General features: G+C 50.4%; 1 protein-coding gene across 3 annotated transcripts in view; it reads left to right on the top strand.

The window, feature by feature from the left end:
• The window catches only part of PLEKHM2 (pleckstrin homology and RUN domain containing M2), a 60,938-nt gene extending 42,941 nt beyond the window's left edge, over positions 1 to 17,997 (top strand). For 2 of the 3 annotated variants that reach the window (XM_074218365.1, XM_074218364.1), the window contains 13 exons: positions 3,309 to 3,537; positions 5,071 to 5,898; positions 6,261 to 6,330; positions 6,790 to 6,880; positions 7,784 to 7,848; positions 8,392 to 8,480; positions 9,192 to 9,324; positions 11,897 to 12,087; positions 12,339 to 12,404; positions 13,691 to 13,850; positions 14,328 to 14,507; positions 14,601 to 14,717; positions 16,983 to 17,997. In XM_074218365.1, coding sequence (XP_074074466.1) covers positions 3,309 to 3,537; positions 5,071 to 5,898; positions 6,261 to 6,330; positions 6,790 to 6,880; positions 7,784 to 7,848; positions 8,392 to 8,480; positions 9,192 to 9,324; positions 11,897 to 12,087; positions 12,339 to 12,404; positions 13,691 to 13,850; positions 14,328 to 14,507; positions 14,601 to 14,717; positions 16,983 to 17,120 — 2,357 coding nt within the window. In that variant the 3' untranslated portion in view covers positions 17,121 to 17,997. Of the gene's footprint in view, positions 1 to 3,308; positions 3,538 to 5,070; positions 5,899 to 6,260; positions 6,331 to 6,789; positions 6,881 to 7,783; positions 7,849 to 8,391; positions 8,481 to 9,191; positions 9,325 to 11,896; positions 12,088 to 12,338; positions 12,405 to 12,492; positions 12,651 to 13,690; positions 13,851 to 14,327; positions 14,508 to 14,600; positions 14,718 to 16,982 lie in introns of those variants that run through there. The other variant, XR_012474576.1, reaches the window with a different exon arrangement.
• The last annotated feature ends 3,196 nt before the right edge of the window (positions 17,998 to 21,193 follow it).

The following is a 21,193-nucleotide window of genomic DNA, read 5'->3' as shown; positions in this document are numbered from 1 at the left end:
ATGTTTGTAGGAGCAGCTGAAATCTAACTGAATGATTGCCTTTGTATCATTGGAACCCTTTGAGGGAAGCAGCACTGAAGGAAAAAACCAGCTTGGGGCGTCCTCTAAAACAGGTTACAGACTAGTCATCTCTTGTTCCCACCTTGGCTATTTGGGACTTAATATGGCATTAGATCTAATACTAATCTCAGAAATCACTCTTTGTCCATATTCTGTTTAAAAGAATCAGACTGTTAGCCAGGTTTCTGTGATTACTAAGAGCAAAAACTCTTATTAGCCCTTGGGATAGCTAGTACTTCCCCTTTGGTCATAGGTCTTTCTCTACAGAAATGCACTTGCCCTCAAGATCCATCTGACTTGAGGTTAAAGTTCATAATCCATCTTTACATGGAGACTGCCACATGGAGAAGTTGATGAGGAGAACATTGACCTTGGGGTCAGAGATCCTGGATTTGATTTTAGATCTGCCTTTTATTAGTTGTGTCCTTTAACAAATGATTGTCTATTCCTTCACTGTTCCCCCCTCCTGATGTAAAATGAAGGGACTGGACTAGATAATCTCCTAGATAAGATCCTTTTTAACTTAAAAAGCTCATGAATTTGTGAAACTTTCAGCCACCATGTAGACTAGGTTCACCATTATCACTGAGTCATCTCTCATAGTGAAGGCTATAAATCTGTAATGCTTACCTACCACCGGGACCACAGTTTACTGGATAACCCAAGTTAGAAACATCTAAGCTTTAATGAGGAGAAATAATACAGGATTGCTCAAACTAGATAGTCTCTAGCATCTAAAACATTCATTAATGACATTCTCCAAACCAATGTTTCTGTTAAAATTGGCTTTTAAAATCCAGAATTCCATCATAGTAGCTTTGATTTTCTTGAGCAGCTATTCTCTAAGCACACATAATGTGCATTTTTGTTTTTTTTTTTTCTCATCAATCTAACAACTAACCCCAACTTCAAATCAAACTCCCTCTTGCCTATTGCAGTCCTTTGGTGAATGGGGCTTGGCTTGCTCTGCGGCACCTCAGAGCTCCCAGTGACCCAAGAACTAACAGCATTCATGGTATTGATTGTTCCTTATAGGGATGGGCCCCTAGGGTTAGCTAGCCCCTCCTACTTGTATTCTCAAATTTCTCAAGTGATGAAAGAATTCCCAAGAGAAACCCTTGTGAGTAAGTGTTTGCCAGTTCTTAAGACTGTCTTGGAGGGCAGCATTAGCTCTGGGACTTCAACTGGATGATCAGCATTTTGTTTCCTGGGTTTCTCTTTATAAGGGCAACTTCAGTCCCTGTGCCTGTGATTTCAGTGATTTGATTGGCCCCCTTTGCATTGGTCCCTGGCCTGCAGAGTTGGTAGACTGCTGAGACTTAGCATTTGTCCTCTGGGCAGTGTAAATGCCTGAGCTGTTCAGTGATCTGTGGCCCTACTGGTAATCATCTTCTAGAGGGACGGGTGACTGTGGGTTATCACTTTGCCAGCTGCAGACATTGAGGGGAGTGATACACACTCAAGAGGGAATAAGTAGGGATGCAGAAGTAACATGGGAGAGGAGAAAGAGGACTTGGATTTGAGTCTTTTACTCAGCCAAATCTTCGGACCTCAGTTTCTTCATCTGTAGAATGAGTTAATTGGGTTGGATTGCTCCCTAAGATTCCTCCCTGCTCTAAGTCTTTGAGAGTCCCAATGTTATCTGAGCCCCTGTGTCATCCTCATCCACCTGAAGCTGCAAGGTGAAGGCCATTACTCCAAATGGTTGAGGTCTAGCACTCACCCCTTTCCTTTCCCCTAATGTAAAAGAAAATCTGTTGTCTTTAGCAGGCAGCTGCCATGTTGTTTTTGAGGATCTGCTAAGATGCTGATAGTGAGATGGGTCTGAGCAGGTGTACTGGGGAAAGTGGGGCAGAGGCCATATTTACCCAGGGAAGATAATGGGCAGGGAAATGTGCATGAGCTGGGAGATGTAGCGGGATGTCCCGTGTCCCTCTCCCCATTAACCCTCTCCCCGGCTGCTCCACCAGCTGAATTCTTGTCTCTTTCCACCTTCGCCTGGTGAATGCTCTGTGTGTTTATGCTTTTCACAATGGTTTTTTGTCCCACTCTAACCCTGATCTATCCCCAAGTACTGAGGGCACAATGGGGATTAAATCACCTTCTTTCTGAAGCAAAAGCTCTTGCAGGGTGTCAACTCCCTGGCCTGGCCTCTTTGCTAAACTCCCTGGCCGCTTCATGTTGAAGATACCTAAGAATAAGCAGGGAAAGATTAATGTTCAGGTCTGGGGGATCTCTTTGACGTGAGGATCAGAAATAAGTTAGTGAGATGATGCTGGAACCTTTGAAGACCAGAGATGAGGAGCCTTGGAGGAACCTTGGGTGCTTTTCTCTCTTATCCTTTATACTCTTTTATCCTCACCTCCCTGTCCCTTCCTTCTGTCCTTTGTCCTCTCAGCCCCATCTTCCCCCCTTGTCTTCCCTGTTCATCCAGCTCTTTCTCTGTATCCTTCCTGCCCCTCCCTCTCATCTTGCCTGTCTCCATTCTCTGCCTCTCATTCTTCTCCCCCAATTTCTGCCTCTCATCTGGCCTAGCCCCCTCTTTGTTTCTATTTTCCTTTTCCCCAATTCTTTGCTCCTTATGCTCCTATCTCCTACTCTGCCTTTCCTCCTCACTGCCCCACTCTTTATATCTTGTTCTCTTCTCTTCATTCCTTATTTTCCTGTTCCCCAATCTCTGCTCTTCATCCTGCTCACCCACTCCCACTTGCTATTCCTCTGCTTCTCTTTGTCCCTCATCCTATCATATCTGTTGCCTTGTCCCATGCACCCCCCTTTTCCTTTGCATACCCTCTCAGTTGCTCCCCCACCACCCTGAGACTCCTGTAGCAGCTGGGTTATTCCTGTTTATAAGAGTTGGGCCAAAGAGGCTGCTGACCCATGGGTAGATGTGGTACATCAGAGTAGCCCTCGAGTGGACACTTATGTTGGGCATCCTGTGTCATCTCAGTGGCAAAGGGCACTTAGGAGGATAAAAGAATGTTAAGCATCTCGGCCCTGTATCTCTTAAGGCAACTTAATCAGACTGGGGGCAAACTTCCCAGCTGTCCTTTTGATGTGACCTCGGGCCAGTCTTCCTTAGTAGCTATAGACACTTCAGGTCATGTTTTGGGTCCTTATAAGTTGCCCTTAGGAGCTCAGGTCTGTCTCCTGCCCCCGTTCCTGAGGTCAGGAGCACCCCAGGTCCCCAGAGACACTGGATGGTCATGTCTGATGGGCGGTTCTCCCCGCTCTCTTCTTCGCCCCAGATGGAGACCTCACGGACACCGTCAGCTGCCCCCGTTCAACCGCCTCAGACCTGACCAGTGGCAAGGCCTCCAGGAAGAGCCCCACGCCACGCTACAACCCCTTCAATGAGGACCGGGCAGAGCTTGTGTCCTCCTCTGATACCACCCCTGTGCACAACACCTCTCTGGAGAAGGGGGAGGTCAGGGCTCTGGACCTGCAAGAGGCTAGCCCAGAGCTGGAGGTGATCAGGTCAGCAGGGAAAGGGGCCCTCTGGAAGGCTCTTAGGGAAGCATCCCCTCAGTGAGGAGCCCTGCTGTCCCAGGACTGGGCAGCTGCCAGGCTATCCCATTGTACAGTGGCTCTAGCCCAGAAGAGTGAGGCATTCTCCCAGAGGGCAGGCGGGCTTTTTCTTTGGAGAGTTTAGGAAGTAAGCTGCATATCTGAGACTTGTGTGACAAGTGGAGAAAGCAGCAGTGACCAAAACTTAGGTAACACAATTTGGTATCGAGGGGATATACCTAGCCCACATGGCATGAAGTTATCCTGCCCTTCCCCAAATGTTTCTGAGTCATAATGCAATATAATGTAACATAATATTATAACATAAAATACAGTATAATTTAATATGTAATATATTATGTTACATTATGTTATAATACTAACCATAATAACATTATATAAATATAGAGAGCTTTTGACACTTCTCCACGTGCTTTGACTATATTAGTTTGATTCTCTTCAATACCCTGTAAGATAGATGCTGCAGGCGTTACTGTGAGCCCATTTTACAGATGAAGAAACTGAGGGCCAGAGAAAGTATGTGATTTGCCTAAGGTCACACAGCTAGTAAGTATAAGAATCAGGATTTGAACCCAGGTCTTCCTGACTCCCAAGTCAAGCACACTCTGCAATAATGATGATAATAGCTAACATTTAGGTTTTTTTTAATTTTTATTTAAGGCAATGAGGCTAAGTGACTTGCCCAGGATCACACAACTAGGTAATTATTAAGTGTCTGAGACTTCATTTGAACTCAGCTACTTCTGACTCCAGGGCCGGGGCTCTATCCACTGTGCCATCTAGCTGCCCCTAAGTTTTTTAAAATGAATGTTGCATATGGTATCTTATTTGAACCTCCAAACAACCCTGTAGAGGTGGATGCTTTTTAGTATAGCCATTTTACAAATGCGGATACTGAGGCAGACAGAGTTTAAGTGACTTGCCCAGGGTTACACAGCCAGTAAGGATAAAATTTGAATTCAGACCCTTCCAGTTCCAACTTCTGGGGCACTCTGGACCACATAATTTAGCCATTGCTAGCTACTACTAACAATGACCTGAGGGCAGAGGAAAGTCTGGGAGACTGGAGTTCAAATCCTACCTCTGACACTTAGTAGTTGTGTGACCTTGGACAAGTCACTGAGCCCCTGCCAGCCTCAATTTCCTCATTTGTAAAATGAGAGTCTTGGACTCTAGCCTGAAAGTCCCTTATAGCTCAAAAGTCTAGATCCCAGTGATTCATAATTAGTGATTCAAAGGGGTCGTGTCAGGGTCCATGACTGATGTGCTGAGGTTATCATTAGAGGATAGTGACAGCTTCCTTAGTTAAGGATGCCTCAGCCAGAGGCTGGCCAGGCATGATCTTCCATTGCTGCTGGAAGAGTTCCCATGACTGCCATCCCTCCTGCTGACCCCCCTGCCCTCCCAGGCTCTAGGTCTTTGAGCTCCCAGAACTCAGGTCAGCATCCACCCTTCTCCATCTCTGTACCTTTCTGGTCTCAGGGTCACCAAGAAGAAGAAAACAGGCAAGAAGAAAAAGGCGAGATCAGAAGAAGAGTCCAGTCCTCTCCACCCTAACTTAGTCCATCCAAAAGGAGTCAAACAGGGGAATGGTGATAACTTTGTTAATGGCCCTGACCCCAGTACGGACCCTCCAAACACTACCCCAACTTCCCCCCAGGAAGGGGGCGAGGGCCCAGGCAGCACAGCTGAGAGCAGCGACCGTTCAGAGCTAAGTCAGATGGGCCTGCGCATCCCTGAGATGAAGGACACATCCATGGAAAGTGTGGGCCAGCCCCTGAGCAAGGTCATTGACCAGCTCAATGGGCAGCTGGACCCCAGCGGCTGGCCCTCTCACACTGAACTGACAGACCAGTCCTTTCGGACCGGCTCTCCCGGGGACACCCCGGAAAGGCCGCCATTTTGCAACTTTAGTGAAGGGATTCCAGCCCCAATGGACTTCTACCGCTTTACCGTTGAGAGTCCAAACGCTGTTACATCAAGTGGTGGCAACCATGACCTTACAGGGCCTGGCCAACCGTTACATGTTCCTAGTAGCGTTGAGGCTACTGGCCAAGAAGAAGGAGGAAGAGAAGGAAGAAGAGAAGAAGAACAAACATCTGCGCCTGTAGAAGACCCCCAGAAAGAACCTGAGAATGTACCCTTAGAACCCATGTCAGCCGGAGATTGCCCTACGTCTGAGCTGGAGCCCAGGACCCAGGAGACCATCAAGAGAGACCAGCCCAGCCCAGGTGTGAGTAGTGCAGAAGATTCTGGAGTGGACGAAGGTCAAGGGAGCCCTTTGGAGATGAGCCACCCATCTGAATTCAGGTGAGAACTTGGTTTCCACCTTCCCAGCTCCTAGAGAATGGGGAGGCACTGATTTTGAGGTAAAAGAAATAATAACCCCCTCCTCTAAGGAAGCTCAGTCTAGGCTCCAGGAAGGGGCATTGGAAACTTCACTAGATTTGGACTTTGGCAGGAGATGGAGTGATGGCAGCTTTCCTGAGCCAGGAGCTAGGAGCTCAGGAATTCTTTTCTTCTTGGAGTATTTGAGTTGGAATATGACTTATTCCCAACTGGTGAGGGACCACTGGCCCTTGGTGCCCTCCAGGCCTCTGCAAGCATGTTCTGCTATGCCCACCTGCACCCCTGCCTGACCCCCTCCTCTCCCTTCTCCCTGGCCCTCACAGAGTGGACAACAACCACTTACTCCTCTTGATGATTCACGTCTTTCGGGAGAATGAAGAGCAGCTCTTCAGGGTAAGTCCCAGGCCTTAAGACTGAGGGAAAGAGGAAGGTGAGGAGGAGCCTGGGTTGGGGCAGGAGTGCAAGGGCTGGAGTACTGATGGATCCAGGTGGGCGTGAATTAACACTCCCTCTCTTGGCAAACCCTCGGGAGATACCCTACCAGCAAGCGGTAGTTGGGGTTTGCCCTGCTTCCCTAGGTAGGTTGACCTGGGGCCAAGCTTTGGACTCACTGGTCAAGAGGAGTCTAGATGAGGTTGTTGGGAACTCTGGCTGGGCATCCCCGGAGACCCCAGGGTTTTTGTCTGAGCTTTTCTGTGATTTATTCTTTCCAAATTGCTTTTAACCCTTTGGGCCTTCTTTCTTTCTTGAGTGAGGTGGGGGTTGAAATGTGTCATTAGTCCAGACTCTGGAACAGACTGAAAGCCCCCGATCTCTAACAGGCAGGGGCCTTCTCTCCCTTTGGCTCCCCAGATGATCCGGATGAGCACAGCACACATGGAAGGAAACCTCCAGCTCTTGTATGTGTTGTTGACTGACTGTTACATCTACCTGCTCCGAAAAGGTAGCTGTGACCTCATTGACCGCTCAGTGAGGTGGGGAAGGCGCTGTGCCACATCCTTAGATTCTAGCTGTTCTGCATGGGATGTGTGATCTCACTGCTCTGCCTTTGTCCAGGCTGTGCCCCATTCCTGGGAGGCCATCCTCTCTCCTTCTACCTCTCAGAATTCCTAGCTCCCTTTAAGATCCAAGTGCCACCAGGGGGCAGCTAGGTGGCATAGTGCATAGAGCACCAGCCCTGGAGTCAGGAGGACCTGAGTTCAAATGAGGCCTCAGACACTTAATAATTACCTAGCTGTGTGACCTTGGGCAAGTCACTTAACCTTGCAAAACCTTTGCCTTGCGAAAACAAACAAAAAAAGCTCCAAGTGCCACCTCCTACCAGAGATCTTTTCTGGTGGCCCCAGTTGTGAGTGGGCCTCTGCCCCACTCCTCCCAATAACCATATCCATTTTGCAGTTAGTGTTTTTCCTCTCCTGTAGAATGGTGGCTCCCTGAGGGCAGGGGCCACTTTATTTTTGTCTTTGTAGCTCCAAGCTACAAAGGCCTTGGATTCAGTGGATACTTAATGATTGAATCACATTAGATTGGAGTTAGGCCAAATTGAATTTTGAGGCCTCAACCTAGACTGGCCCAGAGAGCTCCCCAAACTGTCTCTCACCTGTTTCTGGGAAGATTCAGGATCTGATGCCTTGGGAGGATACAGATAGAACCCTAGCGCTGGCTACCTAGAAGGACTTACTCCATGGCTCCCCCAGAGACTCTGCAGAGAATCTGGTGGCCCATCCTTCCAATTCTCCCACTGCTTACCTCTTCTGGGCAGCCAAGGAAAGACCTGGCTGGCAGGGAAGCTTTATGGGAGGGGAAACTACCACTTTGGGAAACTGACCTCGAGGTTCTCCTTTAGGGGCCACGGAGAAGCCGTATCTGGTAGAGGAGGCAGTCTCCTACAATGAACTGGATTACATCTCGGTGAGTTGCACCATCCAGCGCAGGGGCACTGGGTAGGAGCCCCCCAGGGCTGTTTTACAGACCCCAATTCTTCCATTTGTTAATTCTCATGGCTGGGGATGGGGCTTGTCACTCCCCCTCAAGTGATCATTTCAGGAGCCAGCCTGTCTCATCAGGGCAGCCTTTGAGGAGGGCAGGCTAGGACATTTCCTGCCATCCTTGCGCACCTCAGGTTGTCAGGGTCAGGAGGTTGATACTTTGGCAGCAGCACGCAGAGGCTTTGCCAGACCCAGCAGCCCATCAGCTCCAGGGCTGTAGGAAGGGACGCAGGAAATGAGACTGAAGGTTTACATTATTTCCTTTCACAAACAAAATGGTTCTTTGCAGCCACCCCTGATACCTTGAGGCTCTGGTCTTTCTTCTCAGACCCAGGCTCCCTTCAGAGCTTGGTTTCTTCCCTAAATCCTTACTAGGCCCTGCCCTTCCAATCTCTGCTCTGCTCCTGGGGAATCACCAGAATCCTGAGTGGTATGCATTCAGATATTTCTGTGGTGTTCTCACCAGGTTGGCCTGGACCAGCAGACTGTGAGGCTGGTCTGCACCAACCGAAGGAAGCAGTTTCTTCTTGACACAGCTGACGTGACCCTGGCTGAGTAAGATTCCCACCCCACCCTTTGAACTGGAGACCTGTCAGGCCAACCTCTTCAGCTATCAACTAGGGAGACTCAAAAAGGGGAAGTGATGTGTGCCAGGCAGGACCAAGACTTAACCCCAGATCTCCAGTGTTCTCTCCATCACACCCAAATATCCTTAGAGTCTGTGAGTCAACAGTATTGACTATGTGTGGCTGGAACTCAGCCATCTGTCTAGAGAGGAAAGTGGCCAGCCCATAGACTTCAGCACCAAGTGATGCTGGTCTGGCCTGGCTCCTTTTGACTCTCCATGCCCTCGCTCTTAGTGATCTCATTAGCTCCTATGGAGCATCATCAGATGACCCTGAGATCCGATGCCCCAACTTAGTCTCTCTTGGTTTCCAGGAGGCTCCTTTGGAACACCTCCAAGTGGATGTTTCTTAGTCATCTCAAACTCACTGTGTCCAAGATGGCACTAATTATCTTTTCCCCTCAAATCCTGACCCTCTTCCAGATTTCCCTACTTCTGTTGAAGGTACCACCCTAACTTTTTCCACCCTTCCCCTTCTAAGGAATCTCAAGGCCAGTTGAAGAGTTGAGTCTACTTGAGAGGTCAGGGGATGCTGGGAGGAGAGCCACACTCCATTGCCCCACCTAGCCCTAGGCTTCAGCCCCACTCCCAGAGGGTCTCCCAACCCACCTTCTCATTGCACCTGTTTCCCCCTTCCACAGATTTTTCTTGGTCTCTCTCAAGTCGGCAATGATCAAAGGCTGCCGGGAGCCCCCCTACCCCAGTGTCCTGACTGATGCCACCATGGAGAAGCTGGCACTGGCCAAATTTGTGGCTCAGGAATCGAAATGTGAGGTCAGAGTCTGGGATCTTACAGTGGGTTGATAGGACAAAGAAAGGGAAATGCCTGAATAAGGGAGCCAGGACTGTGTTCTGGAAGGGCTGTCTGCTATCTTTTTCTACAGAATTGTGGACAGAAGTCCCTGGCAGTGCATGAGGGAGGGTTTCTCTCTACCAAAGCAGGATGTGACCTGAGAGAGGTCGTCTTTCCAGCTGGCTAAGATGTGTGAGACCAGCTCTCAGCTCCTTCTCTTGGGGCACCAGGACTGGGACTCTAGGAACCATGGTGTCCCCCCAAGAAATTATTAAGGTCCAGCTACTGTGTGAGGGAGTGTAGATTTCCAAACATATCACCTTGCCTCTAGGATAAAAATAAAAATCCATTTGGGTTCTAGGTCTCCCTTTCCAGGTTTATTTTAGATTATTTCCTTTCAAAAACAAAATGGTTCTTGGTCCCCAGAAGGAGCCTGTTTTGTGTTGGGAACAGTGACCCAGATACCCAGAAGTAGGTATTGATCTACACAAAAGCAAGGAATTTCTGGGGAGGCAGGATCAGAAGAGAATCCTTGAGCTGAGTGAGTTTGAAGGAGGTCCAAGGTTCTGAGCCAGATGAGGAGAGAGTGTTCCAGGCCTGGAAAGAGAAGACCAATCCCTAGAACAGGGGTGGACTAGGAAGCCAGTGTGTCTGGAAAGGAAGTGGAATGAGGCTAGAGAGGCAGTGGAATGAGGCTAGAAAGGAAGCCTTGATGGGAAATCTTGAGGCGATTGAGGTGATTGGAGCCCCTGGAGTTTGAGGAATGAAGGAGAGTATTTCTGGGGCCCACATTATACATTCAGTTATTTTGAGGCCTATATTTGGTCCCATATTTGGTTGGCGATTCAAAGATGCGACGTCCCTAGTCTGAGAGGGGGACTAACCTCCAGTAGGTGAGAGAGAGAATAGAACAGAGCCAGATAGGAAGAATCAGGTCCCTGCCTGAATTTGGAAATGCAGGATCTTGCTGCTTCCCCCTAGGGTCACCTTGGGGAACAGCCCTAAACCCTCTAGACCTTATCTCTAAAATGAGTGGGGCTGGATCCTGGTGACCCAGGGTCTCTAATACTACAATTGACCCAAGGGAAGTATCAGGAAAGAGAGCTCTGAGTGGGGTGTTGAGAGAAGGAGCCCAGTGAGCAGAGTCACTGGGGGGGTCTGGGGAGGCCAGGACACTGGGAAGTCAGGGGGCCGGGGGAATCAGGAAGCCAGGGGGCCAGGGGATCAGGAGGGCAGGGGACCAGGAGGCTGGGGGCCAGGGGATCAGGAGGCCAGAGGCCAAGAGACTGGGAAGGTGGCCCAAGGGTGAGAAGAAGCTCGCTGAAGCCAGCTTGGCTGCAAGCTTCCAGCAGGCCATGGGAGCTTATATGAAAAAAGCCTGAAAAAATGAACTCAGAACCAGGCCCAGAGAGCTTCAGGTGTGGGCCTGAGCAGCCTGTCCTAAGGTCACAGGGAGCTGCCAGAGGTATTGAAGGGAGGAGTCTGGCAACGAGGAAACTCCACCAGTGCAGGCTAGCTGCTCCTCTGGGTGGAGGCTTAGAGAAGCTGTTGGGCCAGGGAGAGGTGAAGAGACTGGTCTTAGGCAGAGATGGTGGAGGTGGTGGAGGCCAGAGAAGAGAGGAGCCTGAGGGACCTGTTGGGAGGACATTGTAAAAGTCCAGGCCAGACACATGAGGGCCTGGGGTACCAGACTTTGGGATCTTTTCCCTCTAATAGACTATAAGTTCCTTGAGGACAGGCACTGGATAATGATAATTTTGCAAATAATAATGGTGGGGCAGCTAGGTGGCACAGTGGATAGAGCACCAGCCCTGGAGTCAGGAGTACCTGAGTTCAAATCCAGCCTCAGACACTTAATAATTACCTAGCTGTGTGGTCTTGGGTAAACCACTTAACCCCATTGCCTTGCAAAAACTAAAAATAAATAAATTAAATAATAAATAATAAATTAAAAATAAATTAATAATAATAATAATAATAATGGTGATAATAGTAACAACAAGCTAATGCTCACCATGTGGCCTTCCAATCATCACCTCATAGGATGGTCCCAACCACAGATGAGGAAACTGAGACAGGCAGAGGTGAAGAGACTTGCCCAGGGTCTCCCAGTTAGTAAGTGTCTGAATCTGGATTTGAACTCAGCTCTCAAAACTTCTAATCCAGTGCTCTTTGTACTGTGGCGCTCCCTAGAAGTGCCATCTTTAGCCGCTAGATTTTATCCAAGCCTTTTCTCTTCCCAGGTGCTTCTCTCAGAGTTCCCCCACTGTTCTTCCTTACCTTTGTGTCTGCAGGGCTGCACACAGTAGGCGCTTCTTTAGTGCACGTTGGCTCACTGCACAAACTGGGAGGAGCAGTAGACATGGGCTGTTCTGCAGCTGGCTCATGGTCAACCTGTTTCTCTCCCTTCCTGCCTTCCACTCTCTGTTTCTCTCTCCCTCCCCTCCCCCCTCCCCCCTCCCTTCCCCTCTCTCCCTCTCTTTTTCTCACCCTCTCCCTCTCTTTCCCCCCTTTCTCCCACCCCCCCAACTCTTTCTCTCTGCCCACCCACAGGCATCAGCGGTCACTGTGCGTTTCTATGGGCTGGTACACTGGGAGGACCCCCTGGATGAGAGCCCAGGGCCTGCCCCTTGCCACTATTCCTCGGGGGAGAACACAGTTACCAAAGAGGGGATGCTCCACTACAAGGCGGGCACCTCCTACCTGGGCAAGGAGCACTGGAAGTCCTGCTTCGTGGTCCTCAGGTGCTGAGCTGAGGAAGGCTGTCCCCACCCCCACCTCCCCCTCCTAGGGAGCCCTTTGCCTCCCACAGTCTGGGAAGCATCAGTGCCTCATGGTCCACCCCCCCCATGGGAGAGTTGGGTCACAGGGCTGAACCCAGACCCCTGACCCACCCCGGCACCCATGACCCCCCCCCCAGTCCTCACGGTTGGAGCTGGCAGGGTCTCAGCAGAGGCAGCCCCATTCACTCCTGCCCATGTCCTCTTCCCTACAGCAATGGCATCCTCTACCAGTATCCTGACCGCACTGATGTCATCCCTCTGCTCTCCGTGAACATGGGGTGGGTATTTCTAGAGCTTTGACTGGGGCTGTTCCCCCCCCCCCCCCAGACCCTTCATCCTGTTGTTTCCCACTGATATTAACCTTAGAAGTGAAGACCTAGGAAGGAGACACTGAAAGCCATCATCAGGGACTATGGGGTAGAAGAAAGGACCCTGAGGATAGAACCAGGAGCTGAGAGGGGAAACTGCAGAGACAAGGGAAAAGCACCTTAACGTGGGAGTAGTGGAATAGCCTGCCTGGATAGGTAAGGAGTGAGTTCCCCATCACAGGAAGTATCCAAGCAGAGGCTAGCTAGGCAGTCATCATCTGTTTTGTAGAGTGGGTTCTGATTAAGGCAAGATAACTTTTGATTCCTTTAAAAATATTTAGAAAAATTGTATCACCTAAATTTCCCCCTGTATTCCTTCCCCTGCTGCTACCCCCCCAACCAGGGAATCCTCCCTTATAACAAATAATTTTTCAAAAGGAAAGTCCAGACCTGTGATTTCACCACAGTTCAGACCTCCCCAGTGAGTAAATGCAGGCAGTTATTCCACAACTCAGTCCAGGGGAGTTGCCTGGGCCACAGTTGAGTGGGGCTTCCACAGGCAGTGAGGGTCAAAGGCCTTCCTGACCCTGAGGCTTCTCCATCCTTATGAGAAAAGCTTAACACCTAAGTTTATTTATTTATTTTTCCAACTACATACAAAGACAATTTTCAGTATTCATTCTTTTGTAAGGTTTTGAGTTTCACTTTTTTCTCCCTCCCTCCCTTCCCTCTCCCCTTAATAGGGAATAATTGTGTGTGTGTGTGTGTGTGACATATTTCCATATTAGTCATGTTGTGAAAGAACACAAGGGGAAAAACCACGATAAGAAAATAAGCCTACAACAAATTCTAAAAACGGGAAATTCTGCTTTGGTCTGCATTCTACCTCCATACCCTGGATGGGGATGCTATATTCCATCCCAAGCCCTTTAGAATGAGATAAAACTCTTAGGAAGACATCTATGATGTCTGCAGACTGACCCTGAGATCCGGGTGCCCAGGATTTTCTGGAGCCACACTGAGGTTGACCACGCCATGGTCAGTGGTCAGGGCCAAGGCCTGGGCGGAGAACTGTCAGGTGTTTGGGGACCCAAGAGGCTCCGAGGTTTTGACCAAGCCCAACCTTTAGGAGAAGAGATGGAAATGTCCTGAGGGATTTCAAGGATGTGCCTTTTGGCCAGGGGTCACCTGGGGCAGAGGGTTGGGCTCAGGGTCGGCCCATTCCATCCCTTATCCTGTTTCCTGGTTGGCCCCAGGGGGGAACAATGTGGCGGCTGCCGAAGATCCAACACCACAGATCGACCCCACGCCTTCCAGGTGATCCTCACCGACCGGCCATCCCTGGAGCTGAGTGCAGAAAACGATTTGGAAATGGCTGATTGGATGCAGCACCTCTGCCAGGCTGTTTCCAAAGGAGTGAGTGCACCCTCGATGAGCAAACACACAGCCCCACAGCCCAAGGAGGGAGCCTTGGAGCCAATGTCCAGGCCGTAGTGGGCTCTGAGGGACCTGAGAATTGGAGTTAGGAGGATGGATATTAAGCCCTGGTCACTGCTGTGCCGTAGTCTCATTAAGAGTCAAGACTTGGGTTCTAATCCTGCATTAGATACTAGTTACCAGTCACTTAGATACTAAGATACTAGTCACTTAATTTTTCCGGGCTTGAATTTTCTCACATAGAAAATGCAGGAGTTAGATTTAATGTCCTTGAAGATCTTCTCCAATACTGAATCTCTGGTCTTATGCTCTCACCAGGTCTCTGGAAGAGAACCTTCCTGGACCCACAGACCAAGAGAAGGGAGCAGCAGCAGCAATGAGGGTTGAGGGAAGGAGGGTGGACTCAGTAGCCCGGGTGTGGGGCACTGACTTTTGCCTTCTCTGTCTGTGGCCCAGGTCATCCCCCAGGGCGTTGCCCCCAGCCCCTGCCTCCCTTGCTGCTTAGTGATCACTGATGACCGGCTCTTCACATGCCATGAGGATTGTCAGACTAGCTTTTTCCGCTCACTGGGCACAGCAGAGTTGGCCGACATCACTGCCATCTCCACCGAGCCCGGAAAGGAATACTGTGTCCTGGTGAGCCCAGAGATGGGGAGGAGTTTGAGGGGAAGAGTCTGGGGGGGGCCCTCCCGCACACTCTTGCACCCTAACTGTGACCTCTGCACCTAGGAGTTCTCCCAGGACCGGCCACACTTTCTTCCACCCTGGGTCATCTATCTGAGTTGCACAACAGAACTGGACCGGTTCCTGTCTGCCCTGTCCTCTGCATGGAGAGCTGTCTACCAGGTAACCCTCCCCAAGAATGGGCCAGCCCAAGGGACCAGGGAAGCCAGGACCCCCAAGAGGGGCTGAAATAAGACCACCAGCAGGAGCTCCAATCCCAGTGTAGTTTAAGCACATTATGCTTATTTAAGCACATTACTCCATTCCTTGGAGTAAGGAAGACCTTAGGTCCTGTCCTCTGACACCAGATCTCTCTAGATCTGTAGATAGTTTATAAAAAGAGATATTTCTCTATCTCTGTATCTCACACACACTCCCATTGAGCCTCACATCATCCCTGGGGAGTAGGGGACATTCTTGTCCTCATTTTATAGATGAGAAAACAGAGACTTGCCCTGAGTCACACAGCTGGTGAGTGAGGCCAGGCCCAGTCCTCTGGCTCCTTCAGTTCCCGCTGCCATAGGTGGGTGGGTCTCAATTTCTTAAGACTTGGCTTCAGAGGAGTAGCTGATCATTATTGGTGAAGAGAGTTGGGAGCAGAGGTCCAGTCCACAACACTTTCCCATATTTATCCTGGACTTAGAGTCAGGAACCATGAAGTTGAGATGGTCCCGGCTATGATTCAGGGTCTTGAAGTTGACCTTCAGTTCCTGGGTCTCCTGGGCCTTGGCCATCTTGTACCATTTTGAAGCCTCCTTTTGCAGCTGTCCTTGCCACCTTTTGGGTCAGAGCCACCTGGGTCCTCACCTGATGCTCATATAATGCACTGGAGCGTCACCTGGCCCTGTTCTTCAGGGCGCTAGCAGCTTCCTGGGGGGTTCAGGATCAGAGCCATCCTGGAAAGGAAGAGGCGAGATATGGACCTGCCTCCAAGGCCAAGAGCTCTTTCCTCTAAGCCCCTCCCTCTCATACCCTGTGAGGTTGGCCACACAAATGTGAACTGTCTCCACTGCCTGAGCCTCAGTTTCCTCATATGTAAAATTGTGAAAACCTGTAATCCCCCTTTCACTGGGGGACCGTGTGGCTCACAAAAGGTGTGGATAAAGCCCTGGAAACTCTCTACTAAGGCCAGTTCAGCCCTTTTCAGATATCTCTGTCCTACAAATCTGGGGATTTGGATAAAAATTGGATGAACTCAGAAAATCCTTGTCTAGAATTCCCCTCCTCTCCCAGAAGGCCTTTGTACCAGGGGATGATATGATCCCTGTCTTGAGACACATGAGGCCATTATCCATGAAAGAGGGGTTCATCGTGTTCTTAGCACCACTATAGGATCAGTAGGTTAAAGTCACAGAGGCAGATTCTGGTTTGATGTCCAGAAAAAAACCTGCCTGAGGCCAGCCAAGAATGGGCAGACCTGGTTTCTCTCCCCTGACTGGAAGAGCCCTCAGTGGGTAGGCTATGAAGGAGACTGGCTGCCCTCCAGAGCCATCTCTGGTTGTATGACAGTTTCCCATGGAGCTCCCAGGGTTAGGTGACCAACCCAGGTCCCACCAATTAAAGGCTTAGCTCCAGATTTTTAGATTCCAAAGCTAGGGTGTTTTTGCACTCTGTCTCCTCAACTAGTGGTGGTACAGCTTAGGGTTTTGCTTAATAAATGCCATTTCATGATAATAATGCAGAGTCCTGGATTCTGGGACTGGTAGAAGAAACCTTGGGACAGAAGGGCCAGTGGGGAATGTGATTGAGCTAGAGATGGGCAGAAAGGCAAGCAGGGGTTGTGCCTGAGCTGGGACTTGAATTCAAGGATCCAATATGGGTCAGTCTACAATTTTTATTTTCACCTTAAAAAGTCTGCCTTGAGCTGGGGGGACATAAGAGGTCATCCAATCTAATGCGCTCACTTTGTCCAGGAGGAGGGAAGTGATTTATCCAGGGTCACCAAGACAGCCTGGAGCCATGTATTCCAAACTCAGTTCTGTTTCTCCAAGGACCCACTTTAATCCATGTGTTATATTTCAGAGAGGGTTGGATTTGGGTGAGAGGATCTCATTTTGGGGGGGATGTCACCAAACTCTCCCACTTTTTTTCTCGTGCTTCATTTTCCTCATCTGTAAAATGAGAAGTTTAGACTAGAATGGGCTTTCAGATCTCTTCCAGCTCTAAATCTGTGAACCCCCTGATCCTAGTCTCTTGACCCCAAGCCTCACTCCCATTTTCCCTCTGGCTGCCCCCCAATCTCAAAGCTGGAGACTCAGGCAACCATTTGCCCAGCACCCTCTGACTTGCCCAGGTTCCCCCAGCCAGGGCGTGTCTAGGGTAGTACCTGGCTTCCATGGCTGGTCCCTCCTCACCCCTCCTGGCTTCCTGTCCCCGTCTTCTCCACAGGTAGATCTCCCACACAAGGAAATCCAGGAAACCTCCAACAAGAAGAAATTTGAGGACGCGCTAAGCCTCATCCACAGTGCCTGGCAGAGGAGCGATAGCCTGTGCCGTGGCCGAGCCTCCCGGGACCCTTGGTGCTGAGGCCAGAACTGGACCAAGCCCCTGACCCTGATTCTGACTCCTCTCAAAGGGGAGCGGTGAGTGGGAGAGCCCGGGCCGAGTACCTGTCGTTGTCATCAGCAGTTCCCAGAGGGGCTCTGCGGGGGGAGGAGCGACACTAGCCTACTCAGCCCAGGCAGGGTCCCCCGGATGCTTCCTTGGGAATAGGGTAGAGATGGAGAGTGAGCCCTGTGGGCTCTGCAGGGCCGGACTCCTGGATGCCCTTTTGGCTTCAAGCTATCTCATCTCTTCTGGATGACGCCAATGAAGATGAAAATAATAATAATAGTATACAAATATCCTATAAAAGGTTCACGCCAGACTGACTGGGGGTCCCGTCTCTACTTTTGGGCTTTGGGCAGTGGCTGGGGGTGGGGCAACGGCTCACCTCAGAGCCCCCTCCCAGCACCAGAAGCTTGGGACGGCAGGGCAAGTTGGCATGCATGTCTTCATCTCTTCAGCTTTGTCCCAGAGTGCACTGTTTCATGTCCACGCCCTGTGGAGAAGGTGGTGGATGGGTGGGGGACTGGATGCCCATTACCATTCACACACAAGCTCCCCCTCGCCCCTGCCCGGGACCATCCTGCTCAGGGTCAGAGGAGATGCCCATAAGCCAGGAGGGAAAGGTTGGAGGTTTGGGGGTCAAGGGGAAGGGCATGCCTGCCTCCCAGATCTTGTCTCCACCATTAGGAAGGGGTTAGGGGGCAACCCAGGGCAAGGGGGGGTATGGAGAAAGGCCAGGATATAAAGGAGACCCTGGGGAAGAGGGGCCCACCATCCTCCCTCCCCCCCCCCACAGGAACTTGCAGAAATAGCCACAGATCTCTCTCCTCAGGGGCGATGGGAAAGAGTTTGGGTATTTTTTTTTAATAAAAGACATTATATGATCCCACTTGGTCTGTGGTTTATTTCCCTATCCCTTCATCTCAGAGAGCTTGGGGTCCTCAGTTCCCCTCCCTTTGATTTCTGATTTCCTACAGGTTCCTAAGCTTGAGAAGGAGGCTCCATTTCTTTTGTCCTATCGCCAGGGCCAACACATAGTAGGCGTTTCATAAGAGCTTATGGACGGTTTGGTAGTTTAAAAGAAGCTGTTCCCCCCCCAACCCAAAGAGCTCCCCTAATACAGGGCAAGATTGTGAGATTAGGGAGCATCTCCCTTTTACAGAGGGAGGAGGCCAGTTGGGACCTGGGGTCCCAGAGCTAGGATCAGAAGATCAAGGGCTCCCTTCCCAGGCTCAGTAACTCTGGGCAAGTCACAGCCACCCAAGACCCCAGGGTCTTCATATGTTTTATTTTTTTAATGGCAATGGGGTTAAGTGACTTGTCCAAGGCCACACAGCTAGGTAATTATTAAGTGTCTGAGGTCAGGGCCAGTGCTCTACCCACTGCACCACCTAGCTTCCCCTCTTCATTTGTAAGCTGAGCCAGTTTGGGGGTCATTCTGCACCATCTTGGGTGAGGGGTAAGACCCAGAGTTCTTGAAACCCCCACAAATGTGTGTCAGCCACCAAGGGTCACTGACTGTTCTCTCTCTGTTGGGGGGGCTCATCTTGAATGACTTGTTTTTCATAGGATGGGCACCCCAGGGAGCATGTCCTCCATCTCCAACTGTCTGGTCTCTAGCTAGGAGTCATCTAGCTCAGCCCCCTCAAGTTCCTGATCAGCAAAGAGTCCCAGAGAGGCTATGGTCTTCCCTGCCCACCTGAGTCAGGGACCACAAAGGCCTGGTGGCTCAGGTGGACTCGTATGCTCTGGAGACACGGGAGACCTGCAGAGAATGGCCAGAATGGCTGGCCTCTGCTCGTTTTGGAGGAAATCCAGCCTCAGAGAAGTCAACTGATTTTGCCAAGATCAAACAGGAGATCCTTAATCTGAACTCAAGTCCAACTACAGGCGCTGCTCTTCCTCCCTGCCTCCAAGCAAGAGACCCCCCCCCCCACAAATGCCTCGCTGATCAGACACTGGTAGATGGGGGGGAGCCCAGAGTTTGAGCATCTGGAAACTCAGTGTGGGTCGGTCATCTGTGAAGTGGAGGCCAACAGAACTTAGAGTTAACTGTGGGCAGCACCAGCCTGAATGGTCAGCCAGTAAGCAATTATTAAGCACCTACTATGTACCAGGCACTCTACTAAGCATTTGGGGGTGTAATGAACGGCGAGGGCAGCTTCTGCCTTCAAGGAGCTCCCAGCTTAATGGGTAGAAACTCCATGAAGGAACGGATGAATGAAGCAAGCAAGCATGTATAAAGTTCCTTCTGGGTACAGGCACTATGCTAAGTGCTGGGGATACAAAGAAAATTCAAAGACGGTCCCTGCCCTCAAGGATCCCCCAGCTGAATAGGTGATAGCATGTAATTAATTTGGCATCAACAACCAGGAAGTAGCCATAGTCCTTTAGCCCCCCCACCCTGGTCAGGGTCCATGTGGAATCCAGGTCACACTCTTGGCCAAGACAGGCTGTTAGGTAAGCAGAGGCTACTTGCAGTCGCACTCTCCCATTGGACTGGGAGCTCCCTGAGGGACCGTGTCTTGCTTTTCTTTGCCCATCGCTTAAGAGTTCCTTGCTCCTAGTAGGTCTATGTTGATCGACACCTACTGGGGACTAGGAGCCATGCCAAGTTCTGGGGAGACAATGAAAAATAAACCTCAAAAGTGCTTGCCCTCAAAAAGCTTACCTTCTAGGGAGGTATAGCCACATGGTAAGTAGCAATTTGAGAGGACTCCTAATTTCAGATGGTTGATCTGAACTCCTGACTCAAGGGTGGGTACTCCGTCCACTGTGCCTTGGCAGGAGGACTTGAATTCAAATCTGACCTCAGTAGCCCTGATTGTTTCACCAAAAAGGAAAAAATAGGAATATCCATCTGGTAGCTAAGTGGAAACCTTGAGCCCAATTAAATATTTATTAAGCACCTACTAAGAACCCCAATTTTGCTTGTAGCATGTCAGTCTTATCAGTGTGGCCAAATCACCTTTTCCAATGCACTATGAATTTCTAGACACCATGCCTGCTGTCCCCAACCCACCAAATGGAAGCAATTAAAGGTCTACCACAGCCAGAAGGGTGGTAGAGTAGGTAGAACACTGACCCTGGAATTAGGAAGACCTGAGTTCAAATCCAGCCTCAGACACTTCCTAGCTGAGTGATCCTGGACAAGTCACTTCCCCGTTTGTTTCAATTTCCTCATCTGTAAAAGTGGCCAATCCCTCCCAAATGGGGAGTTGGACAAGGCTGAACAACAGCATGTCCCAGGTTTAAGACCTGATGTGTTTTATAGAGAATGTTTTCATGTGTTATCTCACCTGCATCCAGAGGAGCAAGACCAAGAGGCAGAAAGAGCTGGAGGAGAAGGGTGGATGTCTCCTGGAGAGGGCGGAAGGAGGTGACCCTAGCCTTGGGAGGCCGGCTGCTTAGACAAGTGCCGGTTAAAATGGAATCGACTGCCCAGAGGAGTCAAGTAAGGAGTTCCTCATCCCTCGGAGTCCCCAGACACAAGCTGGATGCCCGGGGGTGTCACAAGATTCCCATTCAAGGCCTCGGTTGACCTAAGATTCCCTCGAAGTAAGTCTGCTTCAAGAGTGAGGTCACGGGAAAGGTGGGCAAAGAGAAAGGGGAGGCGGATAGATGTGGAGTGCCTCCCATGTGCCAAACGCTTTATAAATATCTCATTTGATCCTCCCAACAATCCTGTCAGAGGTAGGCACTATGTTATCTCTGTTTTACGGTTGAGGAAGCTGAGGCACATGGAGGCAAAGTGACTTGCCCAGGGTCACAAGGTGGTAACGTGTCAGAGAATGGACTTGGACCCAGCTTTCCAGGGTGCCAGAGGCAGAGAGGGAAGGAGGGAGGTTGCCTGGGCGGGTTAGACTTTCCCCTCTCCCTCCTCCTGCGCCGGGAGCTTCTCTGCCCATCCTCACCCCTCCCCGGAGTGACCTTTCCTCCAGATCCCAGGCCCCAGGCGCCTCCCCCAAGCCAGGGAGGTGTGAGAAGCAAAGGCACTCGGGATTGGTCAGGGCTGGGGCAGCGGGTGCGTCTTGGCTGCCAGCTTGGGTTCC

Source organism: Macrotis lagotis, chromosome 1 (assembly GCF_037893015.1).
Source record: "Macrotis lagotis isolate mMagLag1 chromosome 1, bilby.v1.9.chrom.fasta, whole genome shotgun sequence".
NCBI lineage: Eukaryota > Metazoa > Chordata > Mammalia > Peramelemorphia > Peramelidae > Macrotis > Macrotis lagotis.
Note: the sequence above shows the minus strand (reverse complement) of the source record. Positions and strands in the feature narration are given on the sequence as shown.